At 46.9% G+C, this 18,518-nt stretch overlaps 1 protein-coding gene across 6 annotated transcripts in view; it reads right to left on the bottom strand.

Annotated features, from left to right (window-relative positions):
• The window catches only part of ppip5k1a (diphosphoinositol pentakisphosphate kinase 1a), a 128,876-nt gene that overhangs the window by 72,966 nt on the left and 37,392 nt on the right, over positions 1 to 18,518 (bottom strand). For all 6 annotated transcript variants that reach the window (XM_067973491.1, XM_067973493.1, XM_067973494.1 and 3 more), the window contains exons 10-15: positions 14,372 to 14,473; positions 14,051 to 14,137; positions 7,098 to 7,173; positions 4,647 to 4,756; positions 4,168 to 4,253; positions 3,441 to 3,566 (exon numbers count right to left, since the gene is read on the bottom strand). In XM_067973491.1, the coding sequence (XP_067829592.1) occupies positions 3,441 to 3,566; positions 4,168 to 4,253; positions 4,647 to 4,756; positions 7,098 to 7,173; positions 14,051 to 14,137; positions 14,372 to 14,473 (587 nt within the window). The remainder of the gene's footprint in view (positions 1 to 3,440; positions 3,567 to 4,167; positions 4,254 to 4,646; positions 4,757 to 7,097; positions 7,174 to 14,050; positions 14,138 to 14,371; positions 14,474 to 18,518) is intronic.

The following is an 18,518-nucleotide window of genomic DNA, read 5'->3' as shown; positions in this document are numbered from 1 at the left end:
GTTGTTGGAGGCCAATCATCTCAACCCCAGGACATTGCTGCAGGAGTTGCTCAGGCCAGTGTCCTAGGCCCAACCATCTTCAGCTGCTTCATCAATGACCTTCCCTCCATCATAAGATCAGAAATGATGATTGCACAGTGTTTTCAGTTCCATTCGCAACCCCTCAAATAATGAAGCAGTCCGAGCCCGCATGCAGCAAGACCTGGACAACATCCAGGCTTGGGCTCATAAGTGGCCAGTAACATTCGCGCCAGACGAGTGCCAGGCAATGACCATCTCCAACAAGAGAGAGTCTAACCATCTCCCCTTGACATTCAACAGCATTACCATCGCCGAATCCTCCACCATCAACATCCTGGGGTTCACCACTGACCAGAAACTTAACTGGACCAGCCATATAAATACTGTGGCTACAAGAGCAGGTCAGAGGCTGGGTATTCTGCGGCGAGTGACTCACCTCCTGACTCCCCAAAGCCTTTCCACCATCTACAAGGCACAAGTCAGGAGTGTGATGGAATACTCTCCACTTGCTTGGATGAGTGCAGCTCCAACAACACTCAAGAAGCTCGACACCATCCAGGACAAAGCAGCCCGCTTGATTGGCACCCCATCCACCACCCTAAACATTCATTCCCTTCACCACTGGTGCACTGTGGCTGCAGTGTGTACCATCCACAGGATGCACTGCAGCAACTCGCCAAGGCTTCTTCGACAGCACCTCCCAAACCCACGACCTCTACCACCTAGAAGGACAAGAGCAGCAGGTACATGGGAACAACACCACCTGCACATTCCCCTCCAAGTCACACACCATCCCGACTTGGAAATATATTGCCGTTCCTTCATCGTCGCTGGGTCAAAATCCTGGAACTCCCTTCCTAACAGCACTGTGGGAGAACCTTCACCACACGGACTGCAGCAGTTCAAGAAGGCGGCTCACCACCACCTTCTCAAGGGCAATTAGGGATGGGCAATAAATGCTGGCCTCGCCAGCGACGCCCACATCCCATGAACGAATATAAAAAAAAAAACTTACTTCAGTTTGTTCTATTCCTATCTGCTCTATTGCAACCAAACGCTTCAGCCCTGTCTTTTCCATTTATGCTCAGGCTATATTCTGAAGTGCTGTTTATTTATGCAGTAATACTCCAGTGGTTTATGTTCCTGCCAAACCTGGACAATTTGATTTAGTACATGACCTAATCTAAACTCAGTCATTTTTGATATAAAGTATAACCTATAAGTGAAGAAACCGTACATTGTGTCTGATTACTAGTCACCACCATAGGAACAAACTGAAAGCTAGATTGCTTCACCAGCATCCCCCTACCCCCCCACCACTTCTCCCCTGAAGGTAACTACTCCTGCCGGAATACAATTCCATGGCTGCGGTTGCTGTCCACTAACTCACCCTAGCAGCCATTCTTCATGCAAGCTATTCGACTGTAGAGGCATCACGGCCAAGCCCAATTATAACATCCAACATATCATTCCAGCAGAGGTTACTGAACAGCACCCAGCTGTAGGAACCAGCGGCATCAAGGCTATTTGTAGCACCTCTTGCTGCCACACTTAAATAGCTTCCCATGGTAAACAATTGTGGTGTCCAGGGATTGGAAGTATAACACTGGCAACAGGAGTCAGGTTTGCCGAGGAGCTCCTCCTCACATTAACTCTGTGCTTTAAAGTTAAACGCAGCCTTTGCGGAAACAGTTTAAGTTTCTAGCTTTGGGATGATGTCAAGAGCTGAAAATTTCAAAATAGGTCTGTGAAGATCACTGGTTCCAGCCTGGAATAAAAAAATAGGTCACTCATTCAGCCAGGTTCACTCCGACCCAGCTAGCAACAGAACTAAAACAAACGTGAGCACCACAAAAAGTGAATACAATCCTGTGGGAATTGAGAACAATGATTTTTATGCAACATGGTCCTGTTGGGGCAAAGCACTTACTTGGAAAGGGAGTCAGAAATTAAACTCCTTCATTACAAAATAATTGGAAAGGCACAGGAGGTACTTCAGCATCCAATGCTTTTCTCTTTACAGATGTTGACAGATCTGCCGTGCATTTCCAGCACTTGTGATTTTGTCTCAGAAAATTAGACGACACAGCAATCCAATATCTATCAAGCCGCACAGTGGGGAAACTGCAATAAAATGAGCGAACGGCATCCCTAATATAGGGTACAAATGACTGGAAAAATAATTATTTCCACATGGGTTTTATTTTGATTATCATGTCTGCCCATTTGATGCAAAAATACTCATGGAAAGTTCGTACCGGTAATATAATCTTAGCTGTTATAGAGGTAAAGATAAAACAAACCCTTCCACATGCATTACCATTTTTGCAGTACTTGTAGTTGGAAACTGAGAGGCAGGGGTGTCCAAGCTTTTGACATTGTGGGCCAAATAGGTACATGCCATAGCTCCCAGTACCATGCCTCCATCTCAGGTTGCTCTGACTGAAGGTTTATACATCAATGAGGCACCAGCACCAAGAACAGCCCATTCCAAGCCTCTAAGCCCACAAAATTCAAACAGGACAAACCAACAAAAGTAAACATAAGGGCAAATGAGAGTGAGGGTCGAGACCCTGTGCTTGAAGGTCGCATGTGGCTCCAGAGCCACAGGTTGGACATCCCTGCTGTGAGGGGCAAGATTCTAGTGTCAATAAACCACAGTGCAGGCAGGACAAATCACATCATAGCTCTGGGGCTCTGTGTAATCACACCACAGAAACCATAAACAGTGCTGGACCATGGAACTTATTTTTAAATGTAAATTTTATTATAATTGTTGCTCGATTGCAACACAGTGTCATCTAACTACAACATCCAGATATAGCATCCAGCTGTATATGGTATAACATCCCAATACATATGGCACAGAATCCAAACACGCCATCCAGGTACAACATCCAGCTACACAGAGAATTCTGGAGACTAATCCTGCGGAGTGCTAGTAATGTTACCGGTGCTGCTGCATTGCCTGTTGTGTCAGTGACTGGTGAGTTTTGATTGTGTCCCAGAGTTTTGTGTTTAACTGTATTCTAGTGGAGTGAAATGTGTTTACCATCGGCAGTAGGCTTGAGTCAGTGGTTTTCAAACTTTGTGTGAGGGACACCCTACAAATATTCAAACATACTGCGGATCCCTTATCCTAAAGTTTACAAAACATGTGGTGCGTAATTCAAAGGCAATACAGTGTTACCACCGACGACAGAAATACAATACTTGGAACGTCAACCTGTCGGAAGTACGTGATTTCAACAATTCAGATTTCACGTTCTGACCTCATGGGACCCAGGCATCCCAGTTTGAAAATCGCTGGCTTCAGTCAGAATCACAATGATATCAAAAACAGCTAACAGTTCAACAAAAGAAAATTCTCTATCAAATTCACACCCAGTACTTTCCATGTTACATTAAAATGCACCTACCTTGGCCTCCAGGGTACATGCATCTGAACGCTCGTCCAAGCTCCTCTGCTTGTACCCTCCCTGCTGGAGTCAGCTCCCCTCCCCATTTCAACACCAGGAGAAGAGACGGATCTTCCCTCCTCGAATCTGTAAAATAACCAAGTCCAGGCATCAAACCGGCACTTCCTCACTCAACAGCATTTTGTTTAATGCATTACAACATTTGCTGTAATCAATGGCAGATAAAAAGCTTTCGCCCAGTGACTAAATTGGTAAAGGCAGTGTATAAAGGAGACGTCCAAACTAGAAGATCTTGGGTTCGATCTTTGGCTTGTGCGGAGTTAACTAATCTACTTAGGGTTGTTGCAATTGTCCTCAGCATTCGTACACTAGGGGGAGGGAGAAATCATTCAAAATTCTTGGTCCAGATCATGATCTGGTGACCCACACAGCTGGGAAGTGCGCGGATGTGGGTTTTGATTGAGGATAGGGTCGGCTTGGATACCTTCCGCAGGGTTGAATAGTTTGCCGATACCCATTATCTGGACTCACACATGAAGAACGGTCTCTGGAGTGAGATACTGTAGGCCAGTTACCCCCCGTGTTAAAAGGTCATGGATGCAAGCCCCACTCCAAAGACTTGAGCACATAATTTAGGCCGACACCAGTGCAGTACTGAGGGAGTGCTGCACTGTCAGAGGTGCCGTCTGCCCTCTCAGGTGGACGCATCTAACTGTAAATTCCATACCTTCTTCTTCACTGGAGGTTTTGGGTTGTCCATGAGGCAAATAAGTCATCTGTACCTTCCTGTTTATTCCAGAGAAATGGCCATACCTGTTAATAAAAAAAACACATTGAAGTGAGGAAATAAAAAGAAAACTCACGAATGGCGGTACTCAAATTAAAAACAGAAAATGCTGCAAATACAGAGCCGGTCGGTCAGTCTCTGAAAGAACGAAGTGTAGCAGAGCAGCAGTGGGTGAATGTTGGGCCACCAACCTGAGCAGGAGCAACAGGAGGTGTTTGGGTGGCAGCTGGAGGAGGCAAGTGCCTTTCTGGGCTCCCAGTAAGCATTAGAAACCATGTTCTAGTCCCAGATTATCTATGAGCAACGTCAAGGGGGAAGCTATGAATATTTTTAAAAAAGAGACACAGACCCTAAATATATTAATATAGAAAAATCTTCATAACATCCATATTGCAAACGTTTCCCCTGGGAGCACTTACATTTCCAGCACAGTCTTGAGCTGCTCCAGCTTGGATTTCTTCTCCTCTATTTCACAGTCATTATGCTGCCCCAGTTCAGCTAGCAGCTCCCGGGTAATGTCCAGAACTTCCTGTAGGAACCAAGAGCCGACAACTACAATCAGATACGAGAACACAGCAGCTAATGCATCACCACGGTGCAGCACACAGTACTTCTGCCAGCACCGTCTCTCGCGCTGTAACCATAAACGAGGCTGCCGCGAAGGGGGCTGGGGTTTTAGTGTCCTCTGGAGGCAGCAGTGCCGCTGGTGGCAAACATAAACCGCTACCTCCACAACCTGCAGCCATTTGTTTCTGACTGTGGCCGAGCCAGAGATCACATGCTAAACTCCCTTCATTCGACAGGGAGAGAAGGTCCACTCTGTTCAATGGGGTAAAAGGACACTTCACCGGGGAACCTGTTTGAAAACCAAAGCCTAATAAACTATGATCAGAATCACAACGTCCTGTTTATACGGGTGCAAAGAATCCAGGAACCCTGTCAAGGAGGGTCACGCATTGAGATGCATGGGGCTGAGACCGAAGGAACGGAGGTGGAATGCAAGCAACAATATCAGGAATCTACTGTACTGACTGTCCATGGAAGGACGAACTCAGGCCTTTATTGCTATTCCGGTCTCCACTCCGCCAAAGGTTTTCAAATGGGGGTCCTCGGACCCAAAAAGGGGTCACCAGCTTTCTGTGCATCTGGGCCGAGCATGCACCATGTGAATACTGACTTCAGAATCCTGTATTGTACTCTCCATCTCCCCCATAGCTGAAACTATTCTTTGGAAGTTAGAACAAGGGGTCCCCGGGAGAACCAGTGCTTGCCGGAGCCGGTGGGGGGGGGGGGGGGGGGGTCCCCGGGAGAACCAGTGCTTGCCGGAGCCGGTGGGGGGGGGGGGGGGGGGTCCCCGGGAGAACCAGTGCTTGCCGGAGCCGGTGGGGGGGGGGGGGGGGGGGTCCCCGGGAGAACCAGTGCTTGCCGGAGCCGGTGGGGGGGGGGGGGGGGGGGTCCCCGGGAGAACCTGTACTTGCCGGGGGTCCCCGGGAGAACCTGTACTTGCCGGGGGTCCCCGGGAGAACCTGTACTTGCCGGGGGTCCCCGGGAGAACCTGTACTTGCCGGGGGTCCCCGGGAGAACCTGTACTTGCCGGGGGTCCCCGGGAGAACCTGTACTTGCCGGGGGTCCCCGGGAGAACCTGTACTTGCCGGGGGTCCCCGGGAGAACCTGTACTTGCCGGGGGTCCCCGGGAGAACCTGTACTTGCCGGGGGTCCCCGGGAGAACCTGTACTTGCCGGGGGTCCCCGGGAGAACCTGTACTTGCCGGGGGTCCCCGGGAGAACCTGTACTTGCCGGGGGTCCCCGGGAGAACCTGTACTTGCCGGGGGTCCCCGGGAGAACCTGTACTTGCCGGGGGTCCCCGGGAGAACCTGTACTTGCCGGGGGTCCCCGGGAGAACCTGTACTTGCCGGGGGTCCCCGGGAGAACCTGTACTTGCCGGGGGTCCCCGGGAGAACCTGTACTTGCCGGGGGTCCCCGGGAGAACCTGTACTTGCCGGGGGTCCCCGGGAGAACCTGTACTTGCCGGGGGTCCCCGGGAGAACCTGTACTTGCCGGGGGTCCCCGGGAGAACCTGTACTTGCCGGGGGTCCCCGGGAGAACCTGTACTTGCAGGGGGTCCCCGGGAGAACCTGTACTTGCAGGGGGTCCCCGGGAGAACCTGTACTTGCAGGGGGTCCCCGGGAGAACCTGTACTTGCAGGGGGTCCCCGGGAGAACCTGTACTTGCAGGGGGTCCCCGGGAGAACCTGTACTTGCAGGGGGTCCCCGGGAGAACCTGTACTTGCAGGGGGTCCCCGGGAGAACCTGTACTTGCAGGGGGTCCCCGGGAGAACCTGTACTTGCCGGGGGTCCCCGGGAGAACCTGTACTTGCCGGGGGTCCCCGGGAGAACCTGTACTTGCCGGGGGTCCCCGGGAGAACCTGTACTTGCAGGGGGTCCCCGGGAGAACCTGTACTTGCAGGGGGTCCCCGGGAGAACCTGTACTTGCAGGGGGTCCCCGGGAGAACCTGTACTTGCAGGGGGTCCCCGGGAGAACCTGTACTTGCAGGGGGTCCCCGGGAGAACCTGTACTTGCAGGGGGTCCCCGGGAGAACCTGTACTTGCAGGGGGTCCCCGGGAGAACCTGTACTTGCAGGGGGTCCCCGGGAGAACCTGTACTTGCAGGGGGTCCCCGGGAGAACCTGTACTTGCAGGGGGTCCCCGGGAGAACCTGTACTTGCAGGGGGTCCCCGGGAGAACCTGCACTTGCAGGGGGTCCCCGGGAGAACCTGCACTTGCAGGGGGTCCCCGGGAGAACCTGTACTTGCAGGGGGTCCCCCACAAAGAAACATTTGAAAATCATTGTGCGACAGAAATAGCTCGTACCTGAAGCTGCTTTGGTTTCTTCAGCTTCAGTTTGCCAGTCTTGTATCCTTCGTACTTCTCAAACAAGTCAAAGAACCTACAATGAGAAGAAACGTTTATCATATTTGTAACAAAGGTCAACGGTGGTCAGGCATGACATTAAAGCCATGCAAATTTTGCATTTAAGTTTGGAGAATTTAACCCCATAGAAGTTACCTAATTTACAGTAACTTCAAATTTGCTCTCTTACCCAAGTAGTTTGATGAAAGTTATTAAGAAAAACTTCTTTGAGGTGGTTAAAAAATTACAAACAGATAAACTAGGGTGAACGGTAGTGAAGAGGCTGAAAGTTTCACTGGACCTATTTTTTCAAAAAGGTCTAAGTGACTATTGAGGGGGGAAATATATTGCAGAGTTACAACATTAACTTTGGCCACAAGTGTATTTATTTAACTGCAAAAAGCCTGTACCCTAATAGTGCTGTATAGAGCAAATGAATACTTAAACATTGCTCCCCTAAGATCTACACAAATTGACAGGCCTTTAAATCATAAAATAGGTTTGATGGAAAGCCCTTCAGTCCATTTGACTTTAATCCTCCAGAATACTGACCCTACCATCTCCCCATTAAGGCATCGAGCTGCTTCTGGTGTCCTGAACCCACTCACCCTTGCTGGCAAACCTATTTCAGCTGTTGATGATCCTCCGTGTATAGAAATACTTCCCAAATTCTATTCTAGACTTGCCCTTCATAACCCTGGCCCCGTGTTCCTTTGTTCTGCTGCCCTGGTGATAGTATTGTTTCTGGAGAGTCCTAGTTTAGCATGTCATTCCGCATGGTCCAATCTTCCAGACAAATATCAATACACAAAAAAAAAATTCTCTGGCCTTTTACAGAGTACCAGACATTTCCAAGTTTTAGACTGGGCTGACAGTCAGGTACACTTGTGACACATTCTGTGAGCTGTGATTTGTCTGGCACAGAGATGGAAAAATCTCAATCTTCAAAAGGAAACTAATTTTTTTATGAGTTGAGTTCCTCTGTGACTAATTGGCCAAGGGCAGTGTCTGCTGTAATCCATGATGTGGAGATGCCGGTGATGGACTGGGGTGGACAAATGTAAGGAATCTTACAACACCAGGTTATAGTCCAACAATTTTATTTTAAAATCACAAGCTTTCGGGGATTATCCCCTTCGTCCTGACGAAGGGGATAATCCCCGAAAGCTTGTGATTTTAAAATAAAATTGTTGGACTATAACCTGGTGTTGTAAGATTCCTTACATTTGCTGTAATCCAGACAGACCAAGAAAGACCCAGGTTCGAACCTTGGTCTGTGCTGAGTTAGCTTGTCTCAGCTGGGGCAACAGAAGAGGTGCTACAGTTGACCAAAAGTCCTGGGCTGTGGAGGGAGGCCAAAAAAAATCATCCAAAGTTCCTGCTCCTCAATTGCTCTCTAGTGACTCCTGCTGGAAAAGTGTAGGCGAGGACGGGATTAGTCTTGGCTGTGACGCTGCATATGACTGAATAACCGACCGACAATCTAAATCTAGGTTCATACATGAAGAATGGCCACTTGCAAGAGATACCTCAAGGGCTCCAAGTGCTCACAGAACTGTAACTCAGGATGAGTCAGCACCTTCCCCCAGTGAGGAAAGGGGAAAGGAGAGTGCGTACGAACTCTGTGCAAAGCTAAACTGGGCACTATAAACCTTGAAGCCAACTTCAATCAGTTTGCGCATCCTCTAAATAATAAGACTTGAAAATAAGCGACGATAATGGAAGTGGGTATGTAAATGAGATAATTTCAATCGCATTTTAAAAAGCCAAAGGCTTCTTTCATCTCCAAAGTGATTACTGAAGGTAATAATCGATCACCAGTGTCACCCTGTGAAGTGACACCTGAATCTAAAGGTTAATTGTTAGTGGAAGCATATCCTGTTTATTTCAAGTGAGTACAAGCTTAAAGGGGAAGATAATTGCAATATGCAATTACTCTCACCCTTCCAATCTTGAGGTTAAAAAAATTAAAGCACTCCTACCTTGTGGGAGATAGCTAACATATCCCCTCTCCTATGGAGATCTGCTGTTTCTCCACACTCAGCAGTAAAGCCGGGGTAAATGAGGGTGGTTTCATAGAAAATCAATCTGCTTAACTTCAAGCATGTTAATCCACCGGAGGGAGCTATACCAGGTTTCAGACTGTGACGGAGGCTTTCATTCCAGCTAACAGCAAGCTCAGGATTCAACTACATTTCTGTTTCACACATACATATTTATACATGACACTCCTCAATATTTAGCTCCTAGTTTTATTCCTCTTTGAACCATTTCACCTGACGGACAAAAGAGCGAGCTTGGGGCAGCAAGATTTAATAGCAATAACAATGACTTAAGTGCTAGTCATGGCTCAGTGGTAGCACTCTCACCTCTAAGTCAGAATTTTTTTTTTTTTTATTCGTTCACGGGATGTGGGCGTCGCTGGCAAGGCCGGCATTTATTGCCCATTCCTAATTGCCCTCGAGAAGGTGGTGGTGAGCCGCCTTCTTGAACCGCTGCAGTCCGTGTGGTGACGGTTCTCCCACAATGCTGTTAGGAAGGGAGTTCCAGGATTTTGACCCAGAGACAATGAAGGAACGGCGATATATTTCCAAGTCGGGATGGTGTGTGACTTGGAGGGGAACGTGCAGGTGGTGTTGTTCCCATGTGCCTGCTGCCCTTGTCCTTCTAGGTGGTAGAGGTCGCGGGTTTGGGAGGTGCTGTCGAAGAAGCCTTGGCGAGTTGCTGCAGTGCATCCTGTGGATGGTGCACACTGCAGCCACAGTGCGCCGGTGGTGAAGGGAGTGAATGTTTAGGGTGGTGGATGGGGTGCCAATCAAGCGGGTTGCTTTATCTTGGATGGTGTCGAGCTTTTTGAGTGTTGTTGGAGCTGCACTCATCCAGGCAAGTGGAGAGTATTCCATCACACTCCTGACTTGTGCCTTGTAGATAGTGGAAAGGCTTTGGGGAGTCAGGAGGTGAGTCACTCGCCGCAGAATACCCAGCCTCTGACCTGCTCTCGTAGCCACAGTATTTATATGGCTGGTCCAGTTAAGTTTCTGGTCAATGGTGACCCCCAGGATGTTGATGGGTCATAGGTCCAAGCCCCATTCTAGAGACTTGAACACAAAATCCAGGCTGATGCTCCAATGCAGCGCCGAGGGAGTGCTGCACTGTCTGAGGTGCCATCTTTCGGATGAGACGTTAAACCACCCCTCAGGTGGAATTAAAAGATCACATGGCACTATTTCGAAGAAGAGCAGGGGAGTTCCCCCCCGGTGTCCTGCCCAATATTTATCCCTCAACCAACATCACTAAAACAGATTAACTGGTGACTATCACATTGCTGTTTGTGGGATCTTGCTGTGCGCAAATTGGCTGCTGTGTTTCCTAAATTACAACAGTGACTACACTTCATTGGCTGTGCAACACCTCGGTACGACCTGAGGCCGTTAATGGCACTATATAAATGCAAGTCTTTCTTTTTCTTCTCTTTAGCCACCAGATGACGACGCTGAGGCCTTCAAATGACATTGTTGCAATACTGCTGTGTGAACACATTAAGCATTCCCTTGCTAAATTTTCACAGTGTAAACTCAAGGCCCAAGAGGTCAGGCCAACTGCTAGCCAGAATATCAAAATTTTGTGTCAAGCATTTTTTTTTGTTTTGTCAGTAACAAAACCCATTTGTAAACCTGCAAATAAAAATAAAACCATGTATGTGTTTGCTACTGGCCTAAATTATTGGGTTTCATGTTCTGGTCCCAGGAGGAGCCTTGGGTGAACCTCTGTTCATCTGCTCCTCGTGCAAAGGGATCACAAAGATAAGTACAAAAGAGAGAGGCCAATCAGACCATCTTTCAATAGAACCCACAATCCTCCCATCACAGCATCCAGCAGCGTTTTGAATTATTCCGGAGTCTTTCTCTCCGTTACTCTATCCCGGAGACCATTCGAGGCTCTGGTCCCTCTGTGTTTGAAATTTTTCCTGACATCAGTGCCGAACTTGCCTTTTACCAGTTTTATTTATGCACCCTTACGCACAGTTGTGGTTTAACTCAAAATAGTGCTCAGGATTAATTTTTTCCATTCTTCTTAGTAACCTATATACCTCTACAAGGTCCCCTCTCATTTACTTCCTTTCAAGGCTGAAGAGTACAAGTTTTTTTTAAACCATCTCTTATAAACCAGTCCTCAGCGAGCAGGGACCAGCCCCGTGGCTCCTTTCTACACCAGTTACCTGAAGAAGGTGCTGACTCACGCTGGGGTACAGTTCTAAGAGCACGCTGGGGTACCGTTCTAAGAGCACGCTGGGGTACCGTTCTAAGAGCACTGGGAGCCCTCAGGTACCTCACGCAAGTGCAAGTGTTTTCCATCACTAAAACAGATTATCTGGTCACTGACACATTGCTGTTTGTGGGAGCTGGCTGTGTGCAAATTGGCTGCCACATTTCCTACAACAGTGACCACCCTTCAAAAAGTACTCCATTGGTTGTAAAGCACTTTGGGACATCCTCAGTCTTTCTTTCTTTGGTGACCGGAACAAAATACAATAGCCAAGTGCAACCTGACTCTGGAGCACCATACAACTTCAACAGGGCAGCCTCTGATTTACACTCCAATGATTCAACAAGACAGCTCAGCATTCAGTTTGCTTTGTTGTGCTGCTCTGCAGTGAATGGACACGGGCAGTGTTGAGTCTGCTATCACTCCTAGGTCGCTATCAGCCTCTGCCCTTGCTAGCTCGACACCATTTATTACATATATCCCTTATTCTTTCTCTTAATGTGCAAGACATTGTACTTATCTGTATTGATCAAAGGACCTTGTCAGCTTCAGATAATTTTGTGTCTTCTCATCAGATTTCATAGGCATGAGTTTAAATGGGAAAAAACAGGTGGGATGGGGACAGGAAAAATTTTTAAAATCTAAAACCCATCCACTTCCAGTTTTCACGGAGGTGGGATGAGGGGCAGGCGACCGACCCAAGCTTTCAAGGAGGCTGCAGGCCTCCATTTCGACAGATATTTTTGTATTTAGCCCCTGGGGGCCGGAATTCCCGGGCCTTCTCCTTCATGCCAAGTGAGAGGAGGAGAGAAGGCCCCAAACTGCAGGTAAGCGCCTTTATAGCACAGCCTGTGGACCCAGAGCAGCAGGAGTGCTTCTCCCAGGTCCAACAAGCCTACCTGCAGCGCCAACCCCCTCCATGATCTCCGACCCCGATGACACCCCCCCCCCCCCCCATGACCCCCAATGACTGAGCACCAACCCCCCCCCACCCCAATCTAACACTTACCTTTTCATATCCTCTTCCTTCCCCTTCTCCCGTCCGACTGAGGCCAGCCTGTCAATCAGGCTGGCCTGTCGGGTGGGAAACAGTTAAAAAAAAAAATAAAAGATGTCCTTACCTCAAAATCCTAAGGACATCCAGGAAACCTGTGCTCCTGGGTTTCCAGTCAGGAATTCCACCCCTCCCCCTGACCCCCCGACTAAATCATGCCCCATATCTCCTGTGAATAATGACAATATTGGATATTCTGTGATTACAGAATTGTAGTTTCCTGTGTATTTGAACCTTGTTGTAGATAATATCCTGACACCTTGCCTTGTTAAAGAAAGAACTTCAATTCGCATGGCTGTATCAGATCTTTGTTATGTCGGCAAATTCTTGGCTGCCATTTTGCACACATCAAGATCTCACTAACAGCAGCGAGATTTTAATCCTTATTTGTTCCAGGGATGTTGATGTTGGTGCTGGGCTAGAGCTGAATCCTTATTTGGCCTGACTGTGCTTTGCATTGGCTTGTTGGCCACTTACGAATCAGTCAACCATGTAATGAGGATTATGGTCACATGAAGGTCAGGCCAGTAGGGGTAGCAGGTTCCTTTCTCTGAAGGACATTAAGTGAACATGTTGGGGTTTTACAGGCAGCTTTTATGGTCATTTTTGCTGGTGCTACCAGATTTATTGAATTCAATTTCACAACTTGTCATGGTGGGAATTGAACTCATGACCACTACAATACCATACCCTAAGTGATCACTGTTTTTTTTGATGTCTTAATTGAGGTAAGGACTTTTCCCAGGACACCAGGATAATCAATGATACTGGTGTGTATCATGGTTGAGAATGGAATCTGGGGCCAATCAGCAGGAAGTCGGTCTCACTCCAGCCAACAGCTAACGGCGTTAATATGCAGATACTGTACGATTGTGTGTCACACGGTCTGAATGTGCCGGTAAATTAGAGTTTGATGGAGGCATTAACCTATTGAACACTGCGGCATCTGGGACACCACCTATTGTGACTGAGAATCAATCTGCCTCCAATGAATTGAGAGAAAATGTCAACAAAATTAATATCACATAGAGAAAGAAAGAAAAAGACTTGCATTTATATAGCGCCTTCACAACCTCACCTCAAAGCGCTTTACAGCCAATGAAGTACTTTTGAAGTGTAGTCACTGTTGTAATGTAGGAAATGCAGCAGCCAATTTGGGCACAGCAAGGTTCCACAAACAGCAATGAGATAATGACCAGATAATTCGTTTTAGTGATGTTGGTTGACGAGGACACTGAGCAGAACTCCCCTGCTCTTCTTCGAATAGTGCCATGGGATCTTTTCCATCCACCCGAGGGGGGCCTCGGTTTAATTTCTCACCCGAAAGACAGCAGCTCTGACAGTGCAGCACTCCCTCAGTACTGCACTGGGAGTGTCAGCCTGGATTACGTGCTCAAGTCCCTGGAGTGGGACTTGAACCCATAACCTTCGGAGGAGAGAGTGCTACCCACTGAGCCACAGATGGAAATGGAATTGAGGATCACCGACTGGGCAAAGATAAGCTGACGACATAAGTTGCCCTCGAATGACCCGCCATTCCCGCTCCTCCAACCACTCCTTCCACCCCCTACAATCTCAGCAAATCTTCACTAACTTTGGATGCCTGACTTCCATCTTCATCTTCTGTTTGGGAGTTCGGTCACCGTGTCGAATGATTGCGATCACACAGCGCAGCTCCATCCTAGAAAACACACAGCACAATGGGTTTACTTTAATCAGAACATTAAAAAATTAAAATTGAAGAAAAACCTTCACAGAATAGTGAGCTGATAAACCAATCCTGGATTTTTAGGTCTGAAAATATAACATATTTTACTCTGAAAATTAAACATCGCTTCACATGTTTAAATAGGCCTCACTCTTTTTGAACAGAAATCTCTCTCAACATTCGGCGATGTTGACAGCTTTGACTTACATAGTGCCTGAGGTGGTTGGAACTATGGGAATATCTTCAGCTTCTGTGGGTATGGACCATGGTATCTGCAGCTGAGGAGCGAGCTCCCGCATAATTATATTACTGCAAAAGAAGCACAAACTCGATTCGATCTGATTGCTTCCAAATAGTGATGCAGCATGTAACGAGTGTATAAATCCTAAAACAATACATTTAAAACAACAGAAAACGCAGGAAATGCACAGCTGCCATCAGCATCTGAAAAGAGAGGAGACGGGTTATGGTTTCAAGATGCGAACTGAGTTTTGTTTTCATTAATTCCTGGGATGTGGGCATTGCTGGCAAGGCTGGCATTTATTGCCTATCCCTAGTTGCCCTGCGAAGATGGTGGTGGACCTCCTCGATGGTCTGATAGAACTGAAAGGTTTGCTAGGCCACTTCAGAGGGTCAAACATGTTGGTGTGAGACTGCAGTCACATTCAGGCCTGATTGGGTAAGGACGGCAAGTTTTCTTCCCTGAAGGATATCAGTGAACCAATTTTTTTTTTTTAAAACTGACAATTCAACAGCTTCATGGTCACTTTTACTGATACCAGCTGTTTATTTCCAGATGTGTTTTAAACTGAATTCAGATTCTCAAACTGCCATGGTGGGATTTGAACTCACGTTCTCTGGATCATTGGTCCAGGCCTCTGGGAATCTCAACCCAGGGACTCCTTCTAAAACATTAACCCATCTTTTCAGACACTGATGGACCTGCAATGTATTTCCACATTTCCAGCATTCCCAGTCTTTCTTTTGATCTTAGCATCAAATCAAAAATTAAATACCCCCTTTTGTCAACATCAGAAAGCATTAACATCTTTCAGTAATATCATCACACATCAACATAGCACAGCTCAAAACTAAAATTAAATGATGAAGAAATTAAAACGTCAGTTCACTATACAAGACATAATCAGACAGCAGACTGAGTTTAAGGCTTAGTTTAATCTCCAAGTTCAAATGACATGAATTCATTCTGTTTGGAGTTCAAATCCTGGGGCAGAAGAGAGAGAAATTAAACATGAACTCGTACTTCTCATGATTTTAAATTAATTTACCCGTTATTTAAAATAGCCATATAAATGATTTTTTAAAATGGCAGCACATATATGATTTTTTTTTAAAATGGTAACAGAAGATATAATGAGAGGTGCCCACCTCCCAAATAAGCATGTATTCTCTGCTGCCTCTCCCATTACGCAGCTGCTTTGCTGACACTGTGCTGCTCTATTGTGTTGGAGAGCTTAGCTGGAGTGCAGCTGCTAAATTCACCTTGTTTACATGGCAGATAGTTCCACAGGACCATCAGCAGTATTGAAGCATCCCCACTGTCAGGTGGCGGTCCATACAGGTCAGTAAATTAAACACCACTTCACATGTTTAAATAGGCATGTGATCTCACTCTTTTTGAACAGAAATCTCTCTCAACATTCGGCAATGTTGACAGCTTTGACTTATAGTGCCTGAGGTGGGTGGAACTATGGGAATATCTTCAGCTTCTGTGGGTATGGACCATGGTATCTGCAGCTGAAGCGGTGTTTAATTTTCTGGCCTGTATGGACCGCCACCTGACAGTGGGGATGCTTCAGTACTGCTGATGGTCCTGTGGAACTATCTGCCATGTAAACAAGGTGAATTTAGCAGCTGAACTGCTGGGCATGACGCTGCAGTATAAATGGGTACTAAGCTCTCCAACACAATAGAGCAGCACGTTGCTGGCCTAAGAGCTCAGCCTGCCCACAGCTGGAACAAAACAGCAGCCTTGGCTTCCAAAGCTTGCTGCTGGCAGATATTTACGTTTGTTGCCGGCAACACTTTGCCTCCAGAGGTAGGGGAGGGAAGGGAAATGCCTGCTGAGGTGTGGTGCTGTCCCTCCAGGACCATGTGTGCCACCTTGTTTATACTAAGATGTGGCTGCAACAACACATGCATCACTGGAAGCACTGTCATGGGGCTTACTATGGTGCAGGTACCAGTACATCAACACTGTGCCACTATGCTTTTTGTGCGATACCTCAAATTGCTCTCATAACTACCATCAGTGACAGACCTGTACAACCAGTACTTCACAACTCAAAATGCTCTCCAGGCGCAACCCCCATTTGGAAGGATAGAATCTATAATTACAGTGCTGGATGTTTTTCCACAGTTCAAGGGAACATGGTACAACATTTCACACACCATCATTACACTTTACTTGCATCCTACTAATAACAATGTACAGTATAAATGGGGTATCAGACACAGTCTCAAGACGCAGGTTAAGTACCTCTTGCAGTGTCTCCAGAACTTTTATGTGTGAAAGACTCACAGACACGTTGAGTGCAAAACCCTGTTCAGGAACACCACACAGACGAATCGAGGGCCATTAGTTCGACATTATCAAGCATATTTACAGATAGAAGCTAAGTTCAAGAACTCTGGAGAAATGACCAGACAGTAATCCAATGCATTCCCTGTGCAGCAGACTGGGGAAGTCACACCTTAGATATGCTAGTCAAGACATTATGAACACAAAGGTTGACTATAGCTGTCTTTAATTTGGGGGAGCTATGCGTTCTCTTGAGAAGGAAACAATTAGAGTCATACTTCCTTATGTGGGATATTATGTACAGTATCTATTTTTAGTATTAAAAATCTTATGTCTAATATTGTATATCAGTGTAACTTTGTACTGAGTCTTTAAAGTCACTAACTGCTCCTTGCTTGACACCATGGGCCAGATCTCAATATTAGTCCATGCTAACTACAGGCCACCATGGGTCAGATCTCAATATTAGTCCATGCTAACTACAGGCCACCCATGGGCCTTATCTCAATAATGGTCCATGCTATCTACGGCACACCATGATTCACACAAGGCAATACATTTTCTATTTGCTACATTTATTTTTAGCTATTTGTAATTTTTCTTCCCTTTTAAGTAAAAATCTTTCCGACATGACCGGGTCGCAGCCTACTCCACTTCTACCAAGCCTGGCCTCAGGCATCCACTTGCTGAGTTCCTGCCCATTTGAGCCTGAACATTTAATCCAGCTTCTTTGCCCTGCCCAGTCTCACCCTGTCGCTGACCTGATGTCTTCCCTACCTCCTCCTGATCCAAAACTGCTTAAGCCATAATTCCCACAATTCCCCTCCATCCACAACCACCCGCTCCCACTCTTCCTTGTGAAATTCCGCTGCAAAAATGGTATGCAGTGTAGTGGCCAAACTCCCATCTACTGCTCCCTGGCCATGTTGGAAGAAGTTTTTGTCATGTGCTCTGACTATTTTACTTGTGTAAAAGATCCCACGGCACTATTTCGAAGAAGAGCAGGGGAGTTCGCCCCGGTGTCCTGGCCAATATTTATTCCTCAACCAACATCATTAAAAACAGATTATCTGGTCATTATCACATTGCTGTTTGTGGGACCTTGATGTGCGCAAATTGGCTGCTGTGTTTTCTACATTACAACTATGATGTACTTCAAAAGTACTTGATTGGCTGTAAAGCACTTTGGGACGTCCTGAGGTTGTGAAAGGCGCTATATAAATGCAAGCTTTTCTTTCTTTCTTCTTTCATAAGGAGGTAGATTTGTAAGTTTAGTTGAAGATTTCTTTAAGTTTTCATTTGATGCTTCACCCAACAACCAACTTCAGGGAAGATTTCCCCCCCCACCTCCCTTGATTAATACTCGTTATGTTTTTAATACAACCCTCCTCTCACTTTGTTCCACTCACCTGCTCCCTTTGCTCATATCCCCATACTCCCAGTTCCTAGTAATTAGATTCCTGCTTTCCCAGTAGTGGTTGCTCCGTCCTCTGCTTTTCCACCCCTTTTCACTTTGGTTTATGCTGCTGCTTGCCCCTTCTCCAAGACAAAGTTCAATAGATTGTTTCACGATTCCCCTGTCATGTATTCCATTCTCCCCACCTCTCCTGGCCCTAGGCTTTCTTCCCTACAAGATTTCTCTGCTTCCTGCCCGTGCCCCAGACAGTCAATGAGCAACAGCGCAGGGAGATTTACTAATCCACTAAAAGACTCATTTCTCAGAAACATCCCAAAGCACTTCACATCCAATGAATTACTGTGACGTGCAGTGGGTAGTGCTAGCTAGGTCGTAACACCAGATCATTCTTTTCA

This window comes from Heptranchias perlo, chromosome 38 (genome assembly GCF_035084215.1).
Source record: "Heptranchias perlo isolate sHepPer1 chromosome 38, sHepPer1.hap1, whole genome shotgun sequence".
In the NCBI taxonomy this organism is placed as follows: Eukaryota; Metazoa; Chordata; class Chondrichthyes; order Hexanchiformes; family Hexanchidae; genus Heptranchias; species Heptranchias perlo.
Note: the sequence above shows the minus strand (reverse complement) of the source record. Positions and strands in the feature narration are given on the sequence as shown.